We start from the raw sequence: 18,119 nt of genomic DNA, 5'->3' as shown, positions 1-18,119 counted from the left end.
GGATAGTGAGGACAGCTGAGAAGATCATTGGGGTCTCTCTTCCCTCCATCAAAGACATTTTCAAAAAACACTGTATCCGCAAAGCAACCAGCATTGTGGACGACCCCACACACCCCTCACACAAACTCTTTACCCTCCTCCCGTCTGGCAAGAGGTACCGAAGCATTCGGGCCCTCACGGCCAGACTGTGTAACAGCTTCTTCCCCCAAGCCATCAAACTTCTCAATACTCAGAGACTGGTTTGACACACACACGTGTCCTGAGTTGCACTTTAATAACTGTCACTTTATAACTGTCTGCTACCTCAATAACTGCTATGTGCATAGAACATTATCTCATAGTATGTTATGTTTACATTTTAGAAACTGTCATCTTTTTGCACTACTGAGTACTGGTCGGCGCTGCACTGTCTATTGTCCTGTTCATTGTCAGTAATTTGTTGTACCGTCCTGTACTTTTTGCACATGTTTGCACGTGCACTTTATATAGGTATATATAGGTAGTTTATATAGGTATTTTATTTCGTTGTGTAGTCTCATGTGGTCCTATGTTGGTCCTTTTGTTGTTTTTATGTAGCACCATGGTCCTGGAGGAACGTTGTCTCGTTTTGCTGTGTACTGTACTAACTGTATATGGTTGAAACGACAATAAAAACCACTTGACTTGACTTGAGGTGCATCTGAATTCTGCATACAATGAAATTTTTACATTCCAAAAATGGACCAACATATTTGCTGTAAGGCCTGTGTGCTTAATCAGTGCAACAGCTTGCTTTGGCATATACAGTCATAAGTATTTTGTAAAAGCACAATCCTAAACCTTCTTGATATATAACTAAAATGCATTACTTTCTTAGGGCAGAAGAGTTCATTATTGATAAGACAAAGGAATGCTATATGGTTTACAACAATATTATTGAACAAAAGCCATCCATTGGCATACAGTTCACAGCAATCCATTTCACAAGTGAATTTGTCAATCAGTTTGAAATTTATGAGGGCTTGTTTAAGGACCCGTTAATGTACACCTGTGTCAGACATGTACACTTGTGTAGCATCTTGGGTGTGTTGCATCAAATATAACATTTTTAGATCAATGTCATTAAATAACGTTTAATACTTGGAACACATCATGAGATCCCTTAGTTCGAATTTGCACTCCCAAGTGTTTTGAACGCAAGAATGTAATTTATGTTTGTGTTGTGCTACCTGAAGTGTTGTTTTGTTCACTGTATAAACTGCACATTGCCCATACAACTGCAGTTTCTGTATCTTTGGTGTCTCCATCTTGTACTATTTGTTTTCTGTCTGACGTTCCTGTGTCTTGCTAATATTGTACTAATTGTCTGTCTCCGTGTATTTCCTGGTCTCTTCATTTTGTTCTCTTTCCTGGTGTCTCCATTATATTTCACTCTTGCTGTTTGTCTCTATCTTGTGTCTGGGTTGCTTCTTGGAGGGGGGAGTATGGGACTGTATCTCTTTGATTTGAGTTTGGCAAATCTGTCAACCACACCATGCTCCAAGTCAGCTACAGCATCTTTTTCAATGGACAGAACTGCCAGTTGATTAAGTCTATCCTGGTCCATAGTGCACCTTAACCATGTATGTAGACATCGGAGGGAACTAAGGATTGCTCACAGGAATGCTTTGTGCCACCTGAAAAACAGTTTTTGAGGTGGGGAACATGTCAGATTCGAGCAGCCTGTATACACTGAGCCTGTCAAGGGTCGCACCTTCCTCCTTTTTCCTATCTAAGTACTGTTTGGCTGCAAGTATTTCCTCTGATCTTGGCTGTAATATGTAGTGTGTGGCTACATTTCCTATAAACTCTTCAGAGAGGAATGTGGCTGAGCCTGGGTGGCAGGCCTGGATACCTTTCATGAGATTAGCTCCCACACCAGAGAACCACAGGACAAGCTCTTTAAGAATTCTGTCAAGGCAAGGAAAAACTTATTTCCTTTTCAGATTTTCTGCACTACTGAGCTCAGTGCTTTGGCCACAAGATGATTCTAATAATAATAATAATAATAAATTGAATTTGTATAGCGCTTTTCTCGAACTCAAAGTCGCTTTACAGAGCAAGTGAGAAAAGAAAAAAAAAGAAAAAAAGATATTATTCAGGGACATATAGAGTTGGGAGGGGCAGGGGGCTATGGATAGGCAGAGGTGAATAGATGGGTCTTGAGGCGGGACTGGAAGATGGTTAGAGACTCAGAGGTGCGGATCTCATGGGGAAGAGAGTTCCATAGCCTGGGAGCTGCCCTGGAAAAGGCTCTGTCCCCAAAACTGCGGAGCTTGGACTTGTGAATGCAGAGGAGACCAGCTGAGGTGGACCTGAGGGACCGTGAGGGTTGGTAGGGGGAGAGGAGGTCAGTGAGGTATGAGGGGGCCAGGTGATGGATGGCTTTGTAGGTAAGTACCAGGATTTTGTATGTGATCCGGTGGGAAATGGGAAGCCAGTGTAATTGTTTTAGGACTGGAGTAATGTGGTGCCAGGATTTGGAGCGGGTGATGAGTCGGGCAGCTGCGTTCTGGACCAGTTGGTGTCTTTTTATATAGTTTGAGCTGATACCAAAGAGTAGTGAATTGCAGTAGTCCAGTCGTGAGGAGATGAAGGCGTGAATGAGTCTTTCAGCAGCAGAGGGTGTGAGTAAGGGTCTGATTTTGGCGATGTTACGGAGGTGAAAGAAAGAGGTTTTAATGACATGACGGATGTGAGGCTCCAGGGAGAGGGTTGAATCAAAAATCACGCCGAGGTTGTGGGCCTGGGGAGATGGGGAGACAATGGTGTCATCAATGGTGATAGTGGTGTTATTGGTTTTGCTGAGAGTGGATTTGGAGCCTATGAGGAGGAATTCTGTCTTATTGCTGTTGAGTTTGAGGAAGTTGTGTTGCATCCAAGTTTTAATACCAGACAGACAAGAGTTGATGTGGGAGAGGGGAGGATTCTGAGGGGATTTGGTGCTGAGGTAGATCTGGGTGTCATCGGCATAACAGTGGAAATTCAGTTTGAAGTGGCGAAGTATCTGCCCAAGGGGGAGAATGTAAATGATGAAGAGCAGGGGGCCGAGTACGAAACCTTGTGGAACGCCTTGGGTGACTGTGACTGTTGCAGAAGTGAGGTTATGAAGAGAGATGAAGTGGTATCTGTCGGAAAGGTAGGAATGGAGCCAGCTGAGTGCAGTACCTTCGATGCCAAGGTCTTTGAGTCTGGTGAGCAGGATGTTATGGCTCACAGTATCGAAGGCTGCACTCAGATCGAGAAGAATAAGGATGTTAAGGGAACCGGTGTCAGCGGAGGTGAGGAGGTCATTAAGAACTTTAAGGAGAGTGGTTTCTGTGCTGTGTAGGGGGCGAAAACCAGATTGGAGAGGTTCAAATTGGTTATTGGGATGAAGATAGGTTTGTAATTGTGAGGCAACTATACGTTCCAGGGTTTTAGACAGAAAGGGGAGGGTGGATATTGGGCGGTAGTTGTTAAGGGAAGAGGGATCCAGACCAGGTTTTTTGAGGATTGGGGTGACAGCGGCAGTTTTAAAAGCAGAGGGGACAGTTCCAAGGGACAGTGAGGAATTGAAGAGGTTAGTGAGGTAGGGGCAAAGGACAGGGAGGTAGGACTTCACGAGTGGAGTAGGGAGGGAGTCAAGTGAGCAGGTAGTCGGTTTGGAAGAGCTGATGAGTTTAGAGATTTCCAGAGTGGTGGCCGAGTGAAACTGGGAGAGGAGGCAATGTGGAGAAAGGGGAGGGAGGTCAGGAGGGATAAGGGGGAAAGGGGCCGTGTTAGGGGCTAGATTAGATACTGGGAAGTCGGATGCAGGGGATAGAGATTGATAAATTATGTTGATTTTATCAGCGAAAAAGTGAAGGAATGAGTTACAGAGATCCGGAGCAGAGGTAGGGAGGGTATTGGACCGAGGCTTGATGAGGTTGTTCAATGTGGAGAAGAGGGTTCTGGGGTTTTGACAGGGGTTAGTGAGGATAGTGGAGAGGTAGGCAGATTTGGCAGCAATGAGGGCATCTTTGTAGGCAATGAGGTGGAGTTTATAGGCTTCATGGTGGACTATGAGCGATGATTTTTTTTGTCAGGCGTTCTAGTTGGCGGCCGGTTTGTTTCATTTTCCGGAGTGCAGGTGTGTACCAGGGTGAATTGTTAAAGGTGACATTTTTTGTTTTGAGGGGGGCCAGAGTGTTAAGGGAGGTACACAAAGCAGAGTTGAGGTGATTTGTGAGATCATCAGGTGAGGTAAGGGTTGAGTCCAGGTGGAGAGTGGTGGAGAGCAGGTCAGAGAGATGATGGGGATCAATAGATTTAATGTTGCGGAATGTGATTTCTCTGAGGAGGCAGGGCGTGGGGTTGGAGAATGAATGGTGAAACGTATCAGTTTGTGATCAGAGAGGGGAAAGAGGCATGGATGGAGGTTGAGCACTGGTTGGTTAATGGACCAGACCAGGTCAAGAATGTGTCCTTTTTCATGGGTGGGGAATGTAACATGTTGTATGAGAGTAAAGTTATCCAATAAAATGGTGAATTCTGATGACAGCTTGCAGGTGGGGGAGTCTATGTGGATGTTTATGTCACCGAGTAGCAGCAGACGTGGAGAGAGAGATGAGGCTACTGTGAGAAGTTAAGTGAAATCGGAGAGGAAGGAGGGATTTGGTTTAGGTGGCCGGTAAATGAGGATAACTGTCATGGAGGAAAGAGCTTTGAAGACGAGATATTCAAATGATGATACTGAAGGGAGGGTGAGTTCAGAGATCCGGAAGTTCTGATTATAGATAACGGCGAGTCCACCTCCACGGCGGGAGGGGCGGGGTTTGCAGATATAATTGTAGCCATTGGGGGATGCTTGGTTAAGGGAAAAGAAGTCATCGGGTTGTTGCCAGGTTTCGGTGAGCAGAAGGAAATCCAGCGTGTTGTCAAGGATAAATTCATGAAGGGCAGGGGCTTTATTGTTAAGCGATCGGGTGTTAAGGAGGGCAAAGTTGGCCTGGTGAGAGGGTGGTGAGATGGGGGCAGGCTGGAAAAATCTGAGATTATCACAATTAGCAGTGTGTGGGGGGGGGTAATGCAGATGAGGAGGGACAGTGAGTGGATATGCAAGTGATTGGAGAATAGATATATTTGATGTGCGAATAGCACTGTAGTCCAGTCCGGGTTTTCTGTGCAGCCAAACGGTGCGCTCAGCGCTAAGTGATCCAGCGGGGGAAGCACTCCAATGATGTGGGAGAGGTGCGACAAAGCGTGCAGGTGACCAGATGGATGGAATGGAATGTCCGTGGTGGAAGTAAACAAACTTGCGACGAAAGCTTCTGTGGATATAACGGGGTCGACGTAGAAGTCCGAGCTGTTTGATGACTGGGATGCAGGATGGAATGGAGAAGTTGATTAGTTCGACCAGTTGCAGAGTTGAATATATGAACATGATGCCGAGCGGAGGGACTGAGAGCTCCGTAATAGCAGTTAGTGATGGACTAGGGACACAGAGATGGAGAACTAATGTAAATGCTAAAATTATCCACGGCATGACAGGAGGAGATGAAAGTCTCGGTCCCGGCTCACATCTGGTGGAGGTTGCCTGTGAGAAAGAGGTAGGCAATCGGTTTTGCCGCTATTGCAACTAGAATTAGCTGGCACGCGTTGATGAACACGGGCAGCCAGCCTGCTAGCGGCTAACCGACGAGGCGACAGTCCGGTCGTGGTGCCCAAGCGGCTTCGGGAACTAGCTGAGAGACTGTCCAGTGGTAGAGGTACAATAAACACAAATAAAACAAGAACAAAGAAGGAATAGCAGATGGAGAAGCGGCGAACAAACAGCGCCAGCGTCCTCTCCTCTACGAGTGATGAGTCACTCGTTGAGTCATTGGATGACTAACACATAGTCATCCATCCTCTTCTGTTTGTGTCTTGGACCATCAGATGGCTCCTGGAAGTGATTGGCCTCACATATTGTTTTTCCTTTGTTGTACAGGTCTCCAGCCATATTGTCAATGTGCTTTGGTGCAAGTGTATCATAGACGGCTTCTTTGAACTCAACGGCTTGTGCCAAGTCCACAGTATCACCTTGAAGATATTTGTGCTATTCAGATATTGTGGAAAGCATGCTCTGGAACATTAGCAACATATAGACTGCAGAAAACTTGCACAGCTTTGCCCTGAGACATATTGCCATTGGTGTTGAAATATTCTCGAGGCACTCTTCATTCAGCTGATTATTCAGCATGGCATCTACAGAACAGCTGACATGACCATCTGGTCTTAGAAAGCCGAACATGCTCACTTTTCTGCAAACCAAGTTGTTTCTGTACATGAATGAACTTAGTATGGTTGGCAAGAGACACACTGGATAAAGAGAGATACACACTCTAATGTGTCAAAGAATTCACTGGCTTCTGTGACTGCTTTGCAGATATAACATAAAACCAGGTTAAGTTCATGTGCAGTGGACAAATATTGCTCCTGGGTGCTTGGCACGAAAGCGAGCCTGTACGCCACCAACTAGACCACTCGTAACTGATGGGCCAGCATAAGCTTGAGCCACACACTGCAGGTTCTCAAGGCCATTTGACACCAGCATTTGCTCTATTGCTTTACTGATGAACTCTGCATCAAACCCTCTCAACTTCTTGAGTCCAAGGAAACGTTCCTTTAATGTACCATCAGGTGAAACATATTGCACACATACCGCAAGCTGTTCACTATCCATATCTCTGGCTTCATCTGCCATTACAGAAAATATTTGAGCTGCTTTAAGTTCTTTAACAATTGTCGCTGTGACCTCTTGGGAGCAGCTTTGGATCATCTCATTTTGAGAGACTGGAGACAAAAGAATTTGCTGATAGAAGGAGCCTTGTAATTTTGGAGGAATGGATAAAATTGTGCAAGGAGGTTCATGATCTTGCAAAAGTTACCCTGGTTGTTACTTGACTCTGTCTCATCATGGCAATGATAGTGTACACCCTGTTTCCCTAAACGTGCAGTCACTGCCACTATGCGACAGGTACTCTTGCCTCTCCTGAATCTCGCTCACATGTGCAGCTTTCATTTTTTCTACAATGTCTCCATGCTCTAAACTAATCTTCTAACACTTCCAAGACATAATTGTGGCTTTGTGGATTGCAGTTTTCTCATGTACATGGAATGATTCCAGAGCTCTCTTCCAATTTGTGTACCCTAAAGTAATAAATGCATCCTGGTTGTTTCTGCTGTGTTGTCTTACATAGATTCTACAGGAAAAACAGAATACTGCACTTCTCAAGCCACTTGTGTTGAAAGGCACTTTTTTGCAATCCAAAACGTTTGAGGAGATATTGAGGTAGCTTTACATGTTTAGGGCCTTTGTCCCAGTCTCCTAAATCACTAATGGTCCACTAATGGTTGCCCCTGCCAGCTGCTGCTCTAGGTCTTTAACTGGCCTGCTGTTCTAATCTGTCCTCACTCTTGTCTCATCTGCAAAGTAGCAAAGTAAAGATGCAATATGTCAGTAGGTACTATACTCCTATAGGGAATCATAGAGAAATATGAGGCGGCCACCTCCATCAAATTTTGTGCTGCTTCCGACTGTCGATGAATCTCAGGCAATCAGTCACATGCACAAGATAGACCCCAAGTGGTGCTCAAGCACCCACCCTCTTTCAGTAGATGAGTTCCCTTTTTGCAAGTAATTTCTTATTTTTTTATTTATATTTCGGTTTTTATTTAAATTTGGCCCTTGGCATCGATTCTCACTTAAAAGTGTGCCAGACATCTGCATTAAGTTGTAATTCTGCGAGACCACACAAGCCCCTGCCCCACACCCCAGTGACATTCTTTGTCACAGCCTCCGCACAACATCGAAGTCTACCTGACCAGCCTTCATTTATGACAGACAGGTAAGGATAATGTTTGCCCTAAACTTTGACATTGTTTGCCATTGCTGTGAAATTAAACCACTAAAAAAATCTCCATAGAGCCAGCATAACTTAACAGCAAGCAAGCTAATAAGGCGTTGGCTAAAAATAGCATCGTGCAGGGTTGGAAATGCCCCCAAAATTAAATATTTGAATTGCTCCTGTTTTAGCTGGGTTTTTTTTATACTGATAACATAACAGTCAATCCTCTGTCCTCTGTGGTCACTGGAGGCTCAATCACCTGATGACATCAGACAGAATTACTGTCATTTTTATCTTACAGATAAGAGTATGACATAAAGGAAACTATAAAGGGTTTACTTTAATTTGTGTACACTCACAATAACAGCAAAACTTTGTGATTTTGTAAAATAAAGAAATCAAACAGGATGCACTTTCTGCTTAATCATGTTTGCTGTTTGTTAACTATATATGAACACACTAGCTGTTTGTTAGGTATATTTGGAATATCGTAGTGGTCCCAAAATTCCCTGGTCCCTCTAATTTGTCTCATGTGCCCGGTCAGGTTACAGCCGTGAGTCTGTGCCTCCGAAGTCTTCCGGAAGGGAGGAGAAAGAACAACAACACATTGACTGTTGAACACTTGATCTATCAGGATCAATAATTAGCACTGCACTTTATTAATCTATAATCTCACACTGGACTGTCAACATATTCTCCTCAATATACTACTTCACATACATATATATATATATATATATATATATATATATATATTTCATATACTCCTTACTTATTGTATTGTATATTGTGTATTCTATATTGTGTGTATTGTATATAATTATCGTGTTGTGTAAGTATGTGTACATTTGATATGTAAATTGTGTTGTGTAAGTATGTTGTTTATTGTAATTGGTATATGTCTCGTCACTGTCATGACTGCTATGTTGCTCGGAACTGCACACAAGAATTTCACCTACTGTTGCACTTGTGTACATGGTAGTGTGACAATAAAGTGATTTAATTTGGCTTGATTTGATTGAGTGTCTATATTCAATCTGCTCAGAGTTTATAACAGCAAGCATAATATTTATACCTTTCATTGAACAAAGAACAACCAATAGAAAAGGGACAGCAAGGCTTGCATGCTCAAGGACAAGAAATTGTTGATACCAGAATAGTACAGGAACAAAATCATATACGGCAGTCCTAGATATTTTTTTACATCTATAACAGATATTTAGCTCACGAAAAAGGAGTATTTGCTTGTTGGAGCACAGAACATTCCAAAAGAGGATAAGATAAGAGAAACTAACAACTACTGAAGGTCATGCACTCTTTTGAGCGTGTGGTGTGCTTCTGTGGTTAGCACACATACAGACAAACACACATACATACAGAGTTAGATGTCAAACTAAAGACAGCGTGTACAATTTATATATCTCACATTGCCCCCTTTGATCAAAAAATGATCACAATCAGATTAAACATTGTACCATGCTAAAACCTTTACCATGTGAATTTTAAACCCTTGTAGCAGTCCTGTGGCTGGAGGTCAGTCAGGACCGCTGTTCGGGTCACGGCTATGACAGTTGCCAGACCTTGGTATCGTGGTCTTTGTTGGTTTCAATCTGCGGATTAGGACCTGCTGATTTTGAACAAATGGGTGAGTAGGCTTGTGTTCTGGTAAGGGAAGAGAAGAGAAAGAGAAACATCACCATTAATGCTGTATATTGTTTTTACTAGGGAATCCACGTATTCCTCGATCACCACCTCCATGTCACCTGTGGATAGAAAGCCAGCACGACCTTTAACCCACGGGATTGGGAAAGCTCTACCCATTAGTATTTCAAATGGGGACATTTTAGTTACACTTGATGGTGTCATCCAGAGTTCAGTAAGAATGGCAGGAAGCACATCTACCAGTCCTACCTGTTTCCGTACATGCTTTGATCAACCTTTCTTTTAATGTACGGTTCGTTTGTTCCACCACACCCGCCGACTGGGGTTGGTATGGAAAGTTAAAATGCCAATTAATGTTGAGGTCCTTTGCTAGGAGCTGTGTCACCTTTGATGCAAATGGTGTATCATTGTCACTATCTATCACTGTTGCTATACCAAATCGAGGAATTATGTCCATTACCTGTTTACCCTGTGTTTTGACTCATGCCTGTTTATTTGGATTTCCCAGCCTGCTTGTGAGTATTTTGAGCTATTGCCTGCCTTTTAGTTTACCTTTTATTTGCTACTTTGTTTTACTGTATTTATTTTTAATAAAGCTGCTTACGGTGTCTTCGTAAGTGTTTGCTTCAGCCAGTGGAAGGCATGGTACTAATATATGTGTGCACATGATCAGGATGGTACCACCTCATTTGAGACAGGAAAACCCTGATACTGAATCATTTATTCTGCTGCTGCTTTAAATTAAAGTTAAATGTAGAGCCTAGGAAGCAAAGTAAAATTTGTATGCTTTTGCATATTATGAAAAATTTTTTTTAGTAATAACTTTGTCGACTAAAAAAATGCAATCCTGCTTGTACCTGACATTTTCTAAAAGTGTTTTTTCATTTATAATGTTTTTATTATTTATGTAAATTACACAAGACAAAGAAAATAATGTTCACTTAAACCTATAACTACCAGACACGGTCATATTTACCGCACAGGACTTCTAATGTTAATCATTCCCGTGGTTGATGGTTGCTTAGCAACTGTTATTCTTTTTCAGAGTCAAACGTTGCCAGCGGTCTCGTTAATTTCATTTAATTTAGTCGTTAATTTGCTCACAAATATAAATTGTTAGATTAAATTGGCTGATCGGTACAATGGATGAATGGATTAGGAAAGTCCGAACTGAATGAAATCTCTTATTTGGGTATTTGTTTCAATTGAGACTGAGATTACGGATGTAAAAATCTAGCGGTCAAATTTACTGCTTTAGTCATTCTTGTAGATACTGAATTCCTGTAGTTCTAGTGTCAATGATAAACAAAGAATACTTTACTTTTAAGCAATGTTCTAGCTAGGTGGTTTATATAATGCAAGCAGGTTAGAGCTGTTTCGAGTTCTCCAAAATAATTGCTTACTTAACCGTTGTTCTGCTGAGCCCTAAAGCTGCGTTCAAACTGCCAGCGACAAAACGACCTCATACCATTAATTTTCAATGAGAGCTGGCGACTTCCGGCAACACGAGCAACGCCGACCGTTGGCGACCGGATGTGGGCGTGACCAGTGACACGACAAAGTTGAGAAATGTTTAACTTTATGCAAATGAAGAGTGATTTTCAATTGCATTTGTCAGGACTCGTCTCAACTTTAAAAGACAATTGGGGGGGGGGCTCAAAGAACACCCCAGGGCCATTGTCAGTCATAATCCTATTATGCTAAAAGTTCGAGAAAATCTAAGGGGGGGCAATGCCCTCCCCAACACCATGAATCACATTTAAAGATCAAAATATACATGTGCCATGGTGTTAACTTGGTACTCCAAGACTCTTCAAAGAGTACAATGCTATATGTCAGATATATATGGTAACAAGATGTTGTGTGTTTGACTTTTTAAACATTTTTGTATTACTTGTTATTTAAATGTATACGCAAAGAGCCACAGAGTGTTAAAACAAACACTAATGTACAATTCCAAATGTACAATTCCACTGCATCATAAAGGTATTACATATTTAATTAAAAATACAAGAATTTTTGTGGGAGATTTGAGATTTTTGACTTATTACCTAAGTGTACTGCTACGCTCCACACAGTTTCATCACCCTGATTCATGTTAATTGTTATGGTTTAACCTGCTTATTCTCTTTCTATTTTAATCCAAATAAATACTCTCATCTTAAATTATAAAGTTCTCAAACAGTTGCATTAATGTAACATCATCTCCAGCCTGATTAGGATATAGGCTACGGTCTTTCCATATTGTCATTTGTTAACGCTTGAACTCTGCAGGTCCAGAGTAGAATTTAGTTAATTAATTAAGCTGAAAGGGGAGGAGACACCTTAATTCAAAGCTGTATTTAATAGCCCAACCTAGCAGTGGTGTGTACTGAGGCATTGTGTGCAGGTTTGCCAAAATGGAGTTCAGTCAAGGTGCAATTGTGGTACTTGTGTGTGCTGTTTTTGGTCTGTGCGGTGCATGGACCAATTTGGGACGATTTAAAGATCCCAAATCAGACCTGGCTTCTATGGCGTCTTCATTCATAGGTCCTGTCTTTTCACCTGCTGGTCTTTGGAAACATCAACAGATAGCTGCTCCATATCAGGGTGCTTTGAGTGGTGATTCCAGAGGACTTGTGCAAGAGCCTCTTGGTGTTCAGTCCAAGCAGCTAATGCAAGGTCCAGTGAAGCCATTGGACTGGAGATATCCCATTGTTCCTGAAGTACTGAGTGATTTGGCAGTGGATTTTCAGTTGAGGCAGCCTATTACTCCTAGCAGTGTAGCTGTTCAATGTGGAGAGCGAGCGGTACTGATAGAAGCAAAGCGAGACTTGTTTGGTAACGGTCTCTTGATCCAGCCATCTGGCCTTACTTTGGGAGGATGTTCTGCAGTTGGTGAGGACTCTGAATCTAAGGTTCTCATCTTTGAATATGAGCTACAGGACTGCAACAGTGTGCTGATGGTGAGAACTCCGTACATTACTCTTGTTTGTTGTAGTCGAGTATGAACGTCTGTGTAACCCCACTCCTTTTTTACAGATGACTGAAGATGCGCTTGTCTACACATTTGCCCTTACTTACACCCCTGAGCCATATGTTGGAACTCCAATTCACAGGTCTAATGGTGCCAACATTGGCATTCAGTGCCATTATTCAAGGCAAGTGATTTTATAACTCCAGGGTATTGTGACCTCTAAGGGATGTATTACTGTAGCTTGTAATTAGGCTTCATTTTAGACCCATTATTTGAGCATCAAATTTGGTTTAAACCTGTTCCTTGATACAAAGTGCTTTTCAAGGCAAGTCTGTTCATTTGTTGGCAGAGTTGGTCAAGCTACTTGCAATTTAACATTGAAGCCTACATGCTAACTGTAATTAGCCTTACTATTTGAGTTGCCCATAAATTATTTGGCTACACCACAATTGGTAGATAACTTGACCTTAAGATTTTAAGCTCTGAGAAGTTTCATTGAGACCGAAAGTGAAAATTCTCTTTATAGAAATGCAGGGGCTCAAGTAAATTCCTTTTTAAGTGGTTAACTTTACATGTGGGCATGGCTTTTAGCAGATTCCACTTGAATGAGTAAAGTTAACTCTGCAGGCATTGATGCTGACAACACCTGGAGTTGCGAGTTTGAATCCAGGGTGTGCTGAGTGACCAAATCCCAGTCTCCTATGCAACCAAATTTGCCTGGTTACTAGGGAGTCATGAGTCACATGGGTTAACCTTTTTGTTTCTATAATGTGTGCTACTCGCTCCATGGGTTGCTTTGAGTGCTGCATCATACCTCAGAGAATAGCGTGGGCCTCCATATGTGCTATGTTTCTGGTAATGTTCTCAAGCCAAGTGATCAGGTGCATGGACTGACCAACCGTTTCAGAGGCCACTGTGATCTTGTCTTCTGCTTCCTGGATTGAGGAGTCCCCATGAGGATTGGGCATTCCAAATAGTGGACAAAATTGCTCTAGCATAAGTTTGTACTTCTAGTTTTTGCCTGGAGCACATCTCATTGTCCTCGAACTTCAGGTTTCACAATGTGAGCAGCAATGTCTTGATGCCAGCATGGGTCCCTTTTGCTTCAATGGCGTCTGGGGAAGAAGTCTTGGTTTTCTCCTTGAAGCTCATGACTGGTTAGTATTTCATCCAAATTCAGCTTTCTGACATTGTCTGTATCTGAGATGTGGTTTCTCTTGCAGATGACTGGTCCTTCCAGAGGCCTTCCAACTTGTACTTCCTGGGTGACCTTCTTCATTTTGAAGCCTCTGTGATTTTGTTCAATCATGTTCCTCTACGTGTTCTTGTGGACCGTTGTGTGGCCACTCCATTGCCTGATGTGCAAGCTCAGCCGAGATATTCCTTTATTGAGAATCATGGGTAAGATCAGTTCTTATGCAATGGTTGACATCCAGCTAGGTCTAGAAGGTAATGCCTGGCTGCCAGGTCTTGCAAGGGTTTTTTATTTATTTTTGTGTATATGTGGTTGTTGCGTAGTGGGCTGAAGTACATAACTGTTAATCAGAAGGTTGCTGGTTCGATCCCCACATCCACCACCATTGTGCACTTAACTCCAGGTTGCTGTGGGGGATTGTCCCTGTAATAATTGCACTTTACATTTGGCAGACAATTTTATCCAAAACAAAGTTGTTTGTGTAGGTTTTCTGACTCCAAACAAGCCCAATTAATGCAGTGTAACATCTACAACTTTTGGCAACCAGGTGGCTTGCCTTATAGGCTACATGCTATCCTTAATTACTTTTGGTAATGCCTCTGTCTTTTAGGTGCTTGGTGGATGGCAAGTCTACAGGTTCCAAATCCTACTTCCTGCCTCAATCTCGGACCGACAAATTACAGTTCCAGCTCGAAGCCTTCCTGTTCCAGCAGGGAGACAATCCCTCTGTATGTAGGAATTAGAAAACGTTTTATATTTCTTCCAGTTTTATAACCTGTTGCTTTTGCAGATCTACATCACATGCGTTCTGAAGGCCATTCTTGCATCCACCCCCACTGATGCTCAGCACAAGTCTTGTTCCTTCTATTCCAATGGGTAAGCTTCTTGCCATGTGGAGTTTTGATTAAGCTGAAGGTGCTGTGTCTGATCCTCTTAATTGCAGGTGGTTTGCTGCTGATGGCAATGACCAAGTTTGTGGCTGCTGTGACTCAACGTGTGGATCAGACAGTTTAAGTGCCCCTGCTGGCTATGGAGGTTGGTAGAATGCATTTCTAAGGTGTCTCTAAAGAGGGGCTGCTTAACTTGGTTTTCTCTTCTAGGTCCTCAGTGGGAAGGAAAGGCCACCTTTGGTCCCATCGTGGTTCAACGGCAGCAGAAGACTGGTTTTCAATAAAACTGGCAATATTGGCCATTTTGTTTTACTGACTCCTGGTGTACTTAAGTTTGTAGAATAACTGGTTCTCGAGTAGTAAATGTAATCCCATGTACCATCAGATTGACCAAGTTTACCTATAAAAAAAAGCTAATTGACCTATGAATGTTTTTGCATATTAAGATTGACTTGGTTAACTAGGGCTGTCAACAAATTTTTTTTTTTTTTTTTCCTGTCTGTTTGACTTTAATCTCAGTCTCCTCTGCCCATTGTTTAAAAGGTGCCACAGTTTCTTCTAGGTAGGCAGTGGATATACTTACTCCTTCCCTAATTGTAACGAATGCAAGGGAAAGATGTTAATTTTGCAATTCAGGGTCTTCCAAATGGTTTGGTTTAATACCGGCAGCCTTTTAAAATTTGTCTTTGGTTATTTTATACTGTAGCCACAGACCACACTCCAGATCAAACCCTTATTTGGCTGATTTAATGTAATGTGTCTGTACCATATTTCTCAGAATACCATTCTTGCACTTCAGTTTCCCTTTCAGTCTTTGTAGACAAAGACCAAAGGTGTAAGTAGGGCTGCCCCATAATAGTAGACAAGATGTTATTTGGAGTATTTAGTTGACCAAGTTTTGGTGTGTCACAGGAAACCGACAAACCCCAGTATTACTGCTGGATGGCCACTAGTTTGTACTACGGTCACTAGTTTGTAGTTGACGATATGAAACTGGAAAAATAAGAATTTTTTTTTTTTTTTTTTTTTTTTGAAAGCTAGCTTTACAACGGTTGTGATGGACAATCTTTTCCTGGCAAAGAGCCATGTGTGTTTCCTTCAAAGGTGTATATTTCAATATCCAATTACATCGGCAATCACCAGGATGAGGGATTGGTGAATATTCATTGCAAGAACAATCAAATCACTGTGTACACAAGCAACAGTAGGTGAAAGTATTGTGCTGTTCTGAATAACAGCAGTACCAATTACAATAAACATTTACATAACTGTACACATACTTACACAATGTACAGTAAACTATACACACAATACAGAATACACATACAATAAAAATAAGTGTGAATATATACATACAGTAGTTGAATTTGGGAGAATATATTTGACAGTCCAGTGTGTGTGTGATAAAAGATGATGATTAATAAAGTGCAGTATCTGAGTGCTGCAAGTCACCTCGTAGATCTCTGCTCAGGAGGTGCTTTTGAGTTCAGTTTGATTTATTTCCACCAAGTAGTTAATTGTGACCACAACACTGCAGCGTATAGGCCTAGACTACATCTGTGATTAAAACCTGAAATACAACACGTTCATCTCAAACCATAATTTATATTTCAGTGACCGTTGTTACATTTAATAATTGTTTTTGTCTTCAGTGCAAGTAATTTTCCACCTGCATGTTTAGACATACTTGCCTGACGATAAATGCAAAGTGTTTTTTTTTTTTTATCACTAAATTATTTTAATTGGTTTTTAATTTTGTTTGGAGTGCAATTTAAATGTATAAATGTATTTTTTTTTTTTTTCAATGCAAAATCACTTGCGCAACAAATGTTGACTGTGGGAAGCCGTGTCCTGCATTTCAATTGTCTTATTTTGGATTATTATTTTGTCATTTTGTTTCATCGTCTTTTAAATTGCAAAATCACTATATAAAAATGAAAAGTTAATAAAACATTGAACATGCACAGTGCCGATTTTTTCTTGCCAGAGCGGGAAAACGCAACAAGTAAATGTATCTATCCGGAGCTCCCGAGAAGAAAAGGTATCTTTGTTCATATAATAAAGAATGGGAGAAAATCTACATACATAGTTAAAGCCAGTTTCAGGTGACCCTAACCAAGGAGAGTGCAGGGCACTGACGTGCGGTCTGGGTAGGCAAACTAGGCACTGCCTACCCTGCCCAAATTCAAAAATAAAATGTTTATTATATAATAAACTTGTATTTATATTTTTACTTTTTATTCTTGTGATTTATATATGCAATATGTGTGTTATTCCAATTGTTTAGACGTTATGATGACAAATTTAGCAGTTACGCATAATCAACTAAAAACAAATGGTAGAATAAGCAGTGCTTTTACGGTCCATTCATTGCAGACGACACGCGGAAAACCCATGTTGTGCATGCGCACTTCGATCCTGTATTCTTTAACATGTACGGCAAAAAGCACAAATCTGCTGTGCCTTTTGACGTAAATATGTTATGCCCGTAATCATCTCCGTTACGTTATCAGACATGGACCAATTAAAATCGAGATATTCCTGGACATTTGCGTAGCTAACGTCATTACACAACAGCTAGCGTACATGCCTAATCCCCGCCAAATTCAAAATCAAAATGACAGCACCGGCTGTAATCACGGAATTAAGACATTTTCCAAGCTCGATTTTAATTCCAAATATGAGTTAATTGCAAGGGGGAGGTCTACGCCAGCCTTAGATGGACTAGTACAGCAAAAGGGCCCAAAAATTATCCGATCATTTCAAACTGATTGGTATGTAAGAAAAGATTGGCTATGTGGCTGTGCGCTTGTGTGTGTGTGTGTGTGTGTGTGCGTGAGAGAGAGAGAGAGAGAGAGAGAGAGAGAGAGAGAATACACGATATACATCCTGATTTGTACATTTCTTGATATGCCGCGCTTGTGCGTAACGTTCACTGTTATTACGTATTATTAGCTTAAACAATACATCAGGTAATCTGGCTTTCATAACTCACTGCCTAGCCTCTTTAAGACATCACCGCACGTCACTGGTGCAGGGTATGCCACCGAAGTTTCATGGACCACTCTGCTGAAGCATTTCAGTGCCCCAAACATGACAGCTCTGATAACTTTGGCTTTGAGCATTCCTGTCACCAACATGTTCGTGGAGACTGTGTTTTCTCTGATGAATGCTGTGTGGACAGACAAGGAACTGAGCATATGTGGACCTCATAAGTGAACTCCTGGTGAAAGTGAACCACAGCTACACCTGCCAGGTGTTCTACAGACACGTAATTAATGAGAAGGCCCTACTTGAAGCTGCCAGATCAGACAAAATATTTAATTCAAGTTACACTAAATCCGGTAAGAATGCATTTTATCTTTCTAGTCTTTCCTAATGGAATTGATGTGCTTATTTGGAAATGTGCTTTTTAACGATTAGATTACTTTCACTTCATTATATTTAGATTGAGTAGGTCTGTGCTGTTAAAATTTGTTTGTATCATAGACCTTATGCCAAAGTGAGTGACGTTCACAGAACGGTGTATGAACCTGTTAGTCTACTAC

The 18,119-nt window shown here is 41.7% G+C and overlaps 1 protein-coding gene across 1 annotated transcript; it reads left to right on the top strand.

Moving 5' to 3' along the window:
- The first annotated feature begins 11,929 nt into the window (after positions 1-11,929).
- On the top strand, positions 11,930-14,855 carry LOC127662268 (zona pellucida sperm-binding protein 3-like). Its single transcript, XM_052153399.1, has 8 exons — positions 11,930-12,475; positions 12,552-12,670; positions 13,540-13,643; positions 13,710-13,887; positions 14,292-14,409; positions 14,472-14,557; positions 14,625-14,716; positions 14,782-14,855. The coding sequence occupies exons 1-8, from the start codon at positions 11,930-11,932 to the stop codon at positions 14,853-14,855; spliced, it is 1,317 nt and encodes a 438-aa protein (XP_052009359.1).
- The last annotated feature ends 3,264 nt before the right edge of the window (positions 14,856-18,119 follow it).

This window comes from Xyrauchen texanus, chromosome 22, assembly GCF_025860055.1.
Source record: "Xyrauchen texanus isolate HMW12.3.18 chromosome 22, RBS_HiC_50CHRs, whole genome shotgun sequence".
Taxonomy (NCBI): domain Eukaryota; kingdom Metazoa; phylum Chordata; class Actinopteri; order Cypriniformes; family Catostomidae; genus Xyrauchen; species Xyrauchen texanus.
Note: the sequence above shows the minus strand (reverse complement) of the source record. Positions and strands in the feature narration are given on the sequence as shown.

Coding starts and splice junctions, on each gene's coding strand:
- LOC127662268 (XM_052153399.1), top strand. CDS start 11,930: ATGGAGTTCAGTCAAGGTGCAATTGTGGTACTTGTGTGTGCTGTTTTT. Junction 13,888..14,291: donor TCCTTTATTGAGAATCATGG/GTAAGATCAGTT, acceptor TCTGTCTTTTAG/GTGCTTGGTGGATGGCAAGT. Junction 14,558..14,624: donor TGTTCCTTCTATTCCAATGG/GTAAGCTTCTTG, acceptor TCTTAATTGCAG/GTGGTTTGCTGCTGATGGCA.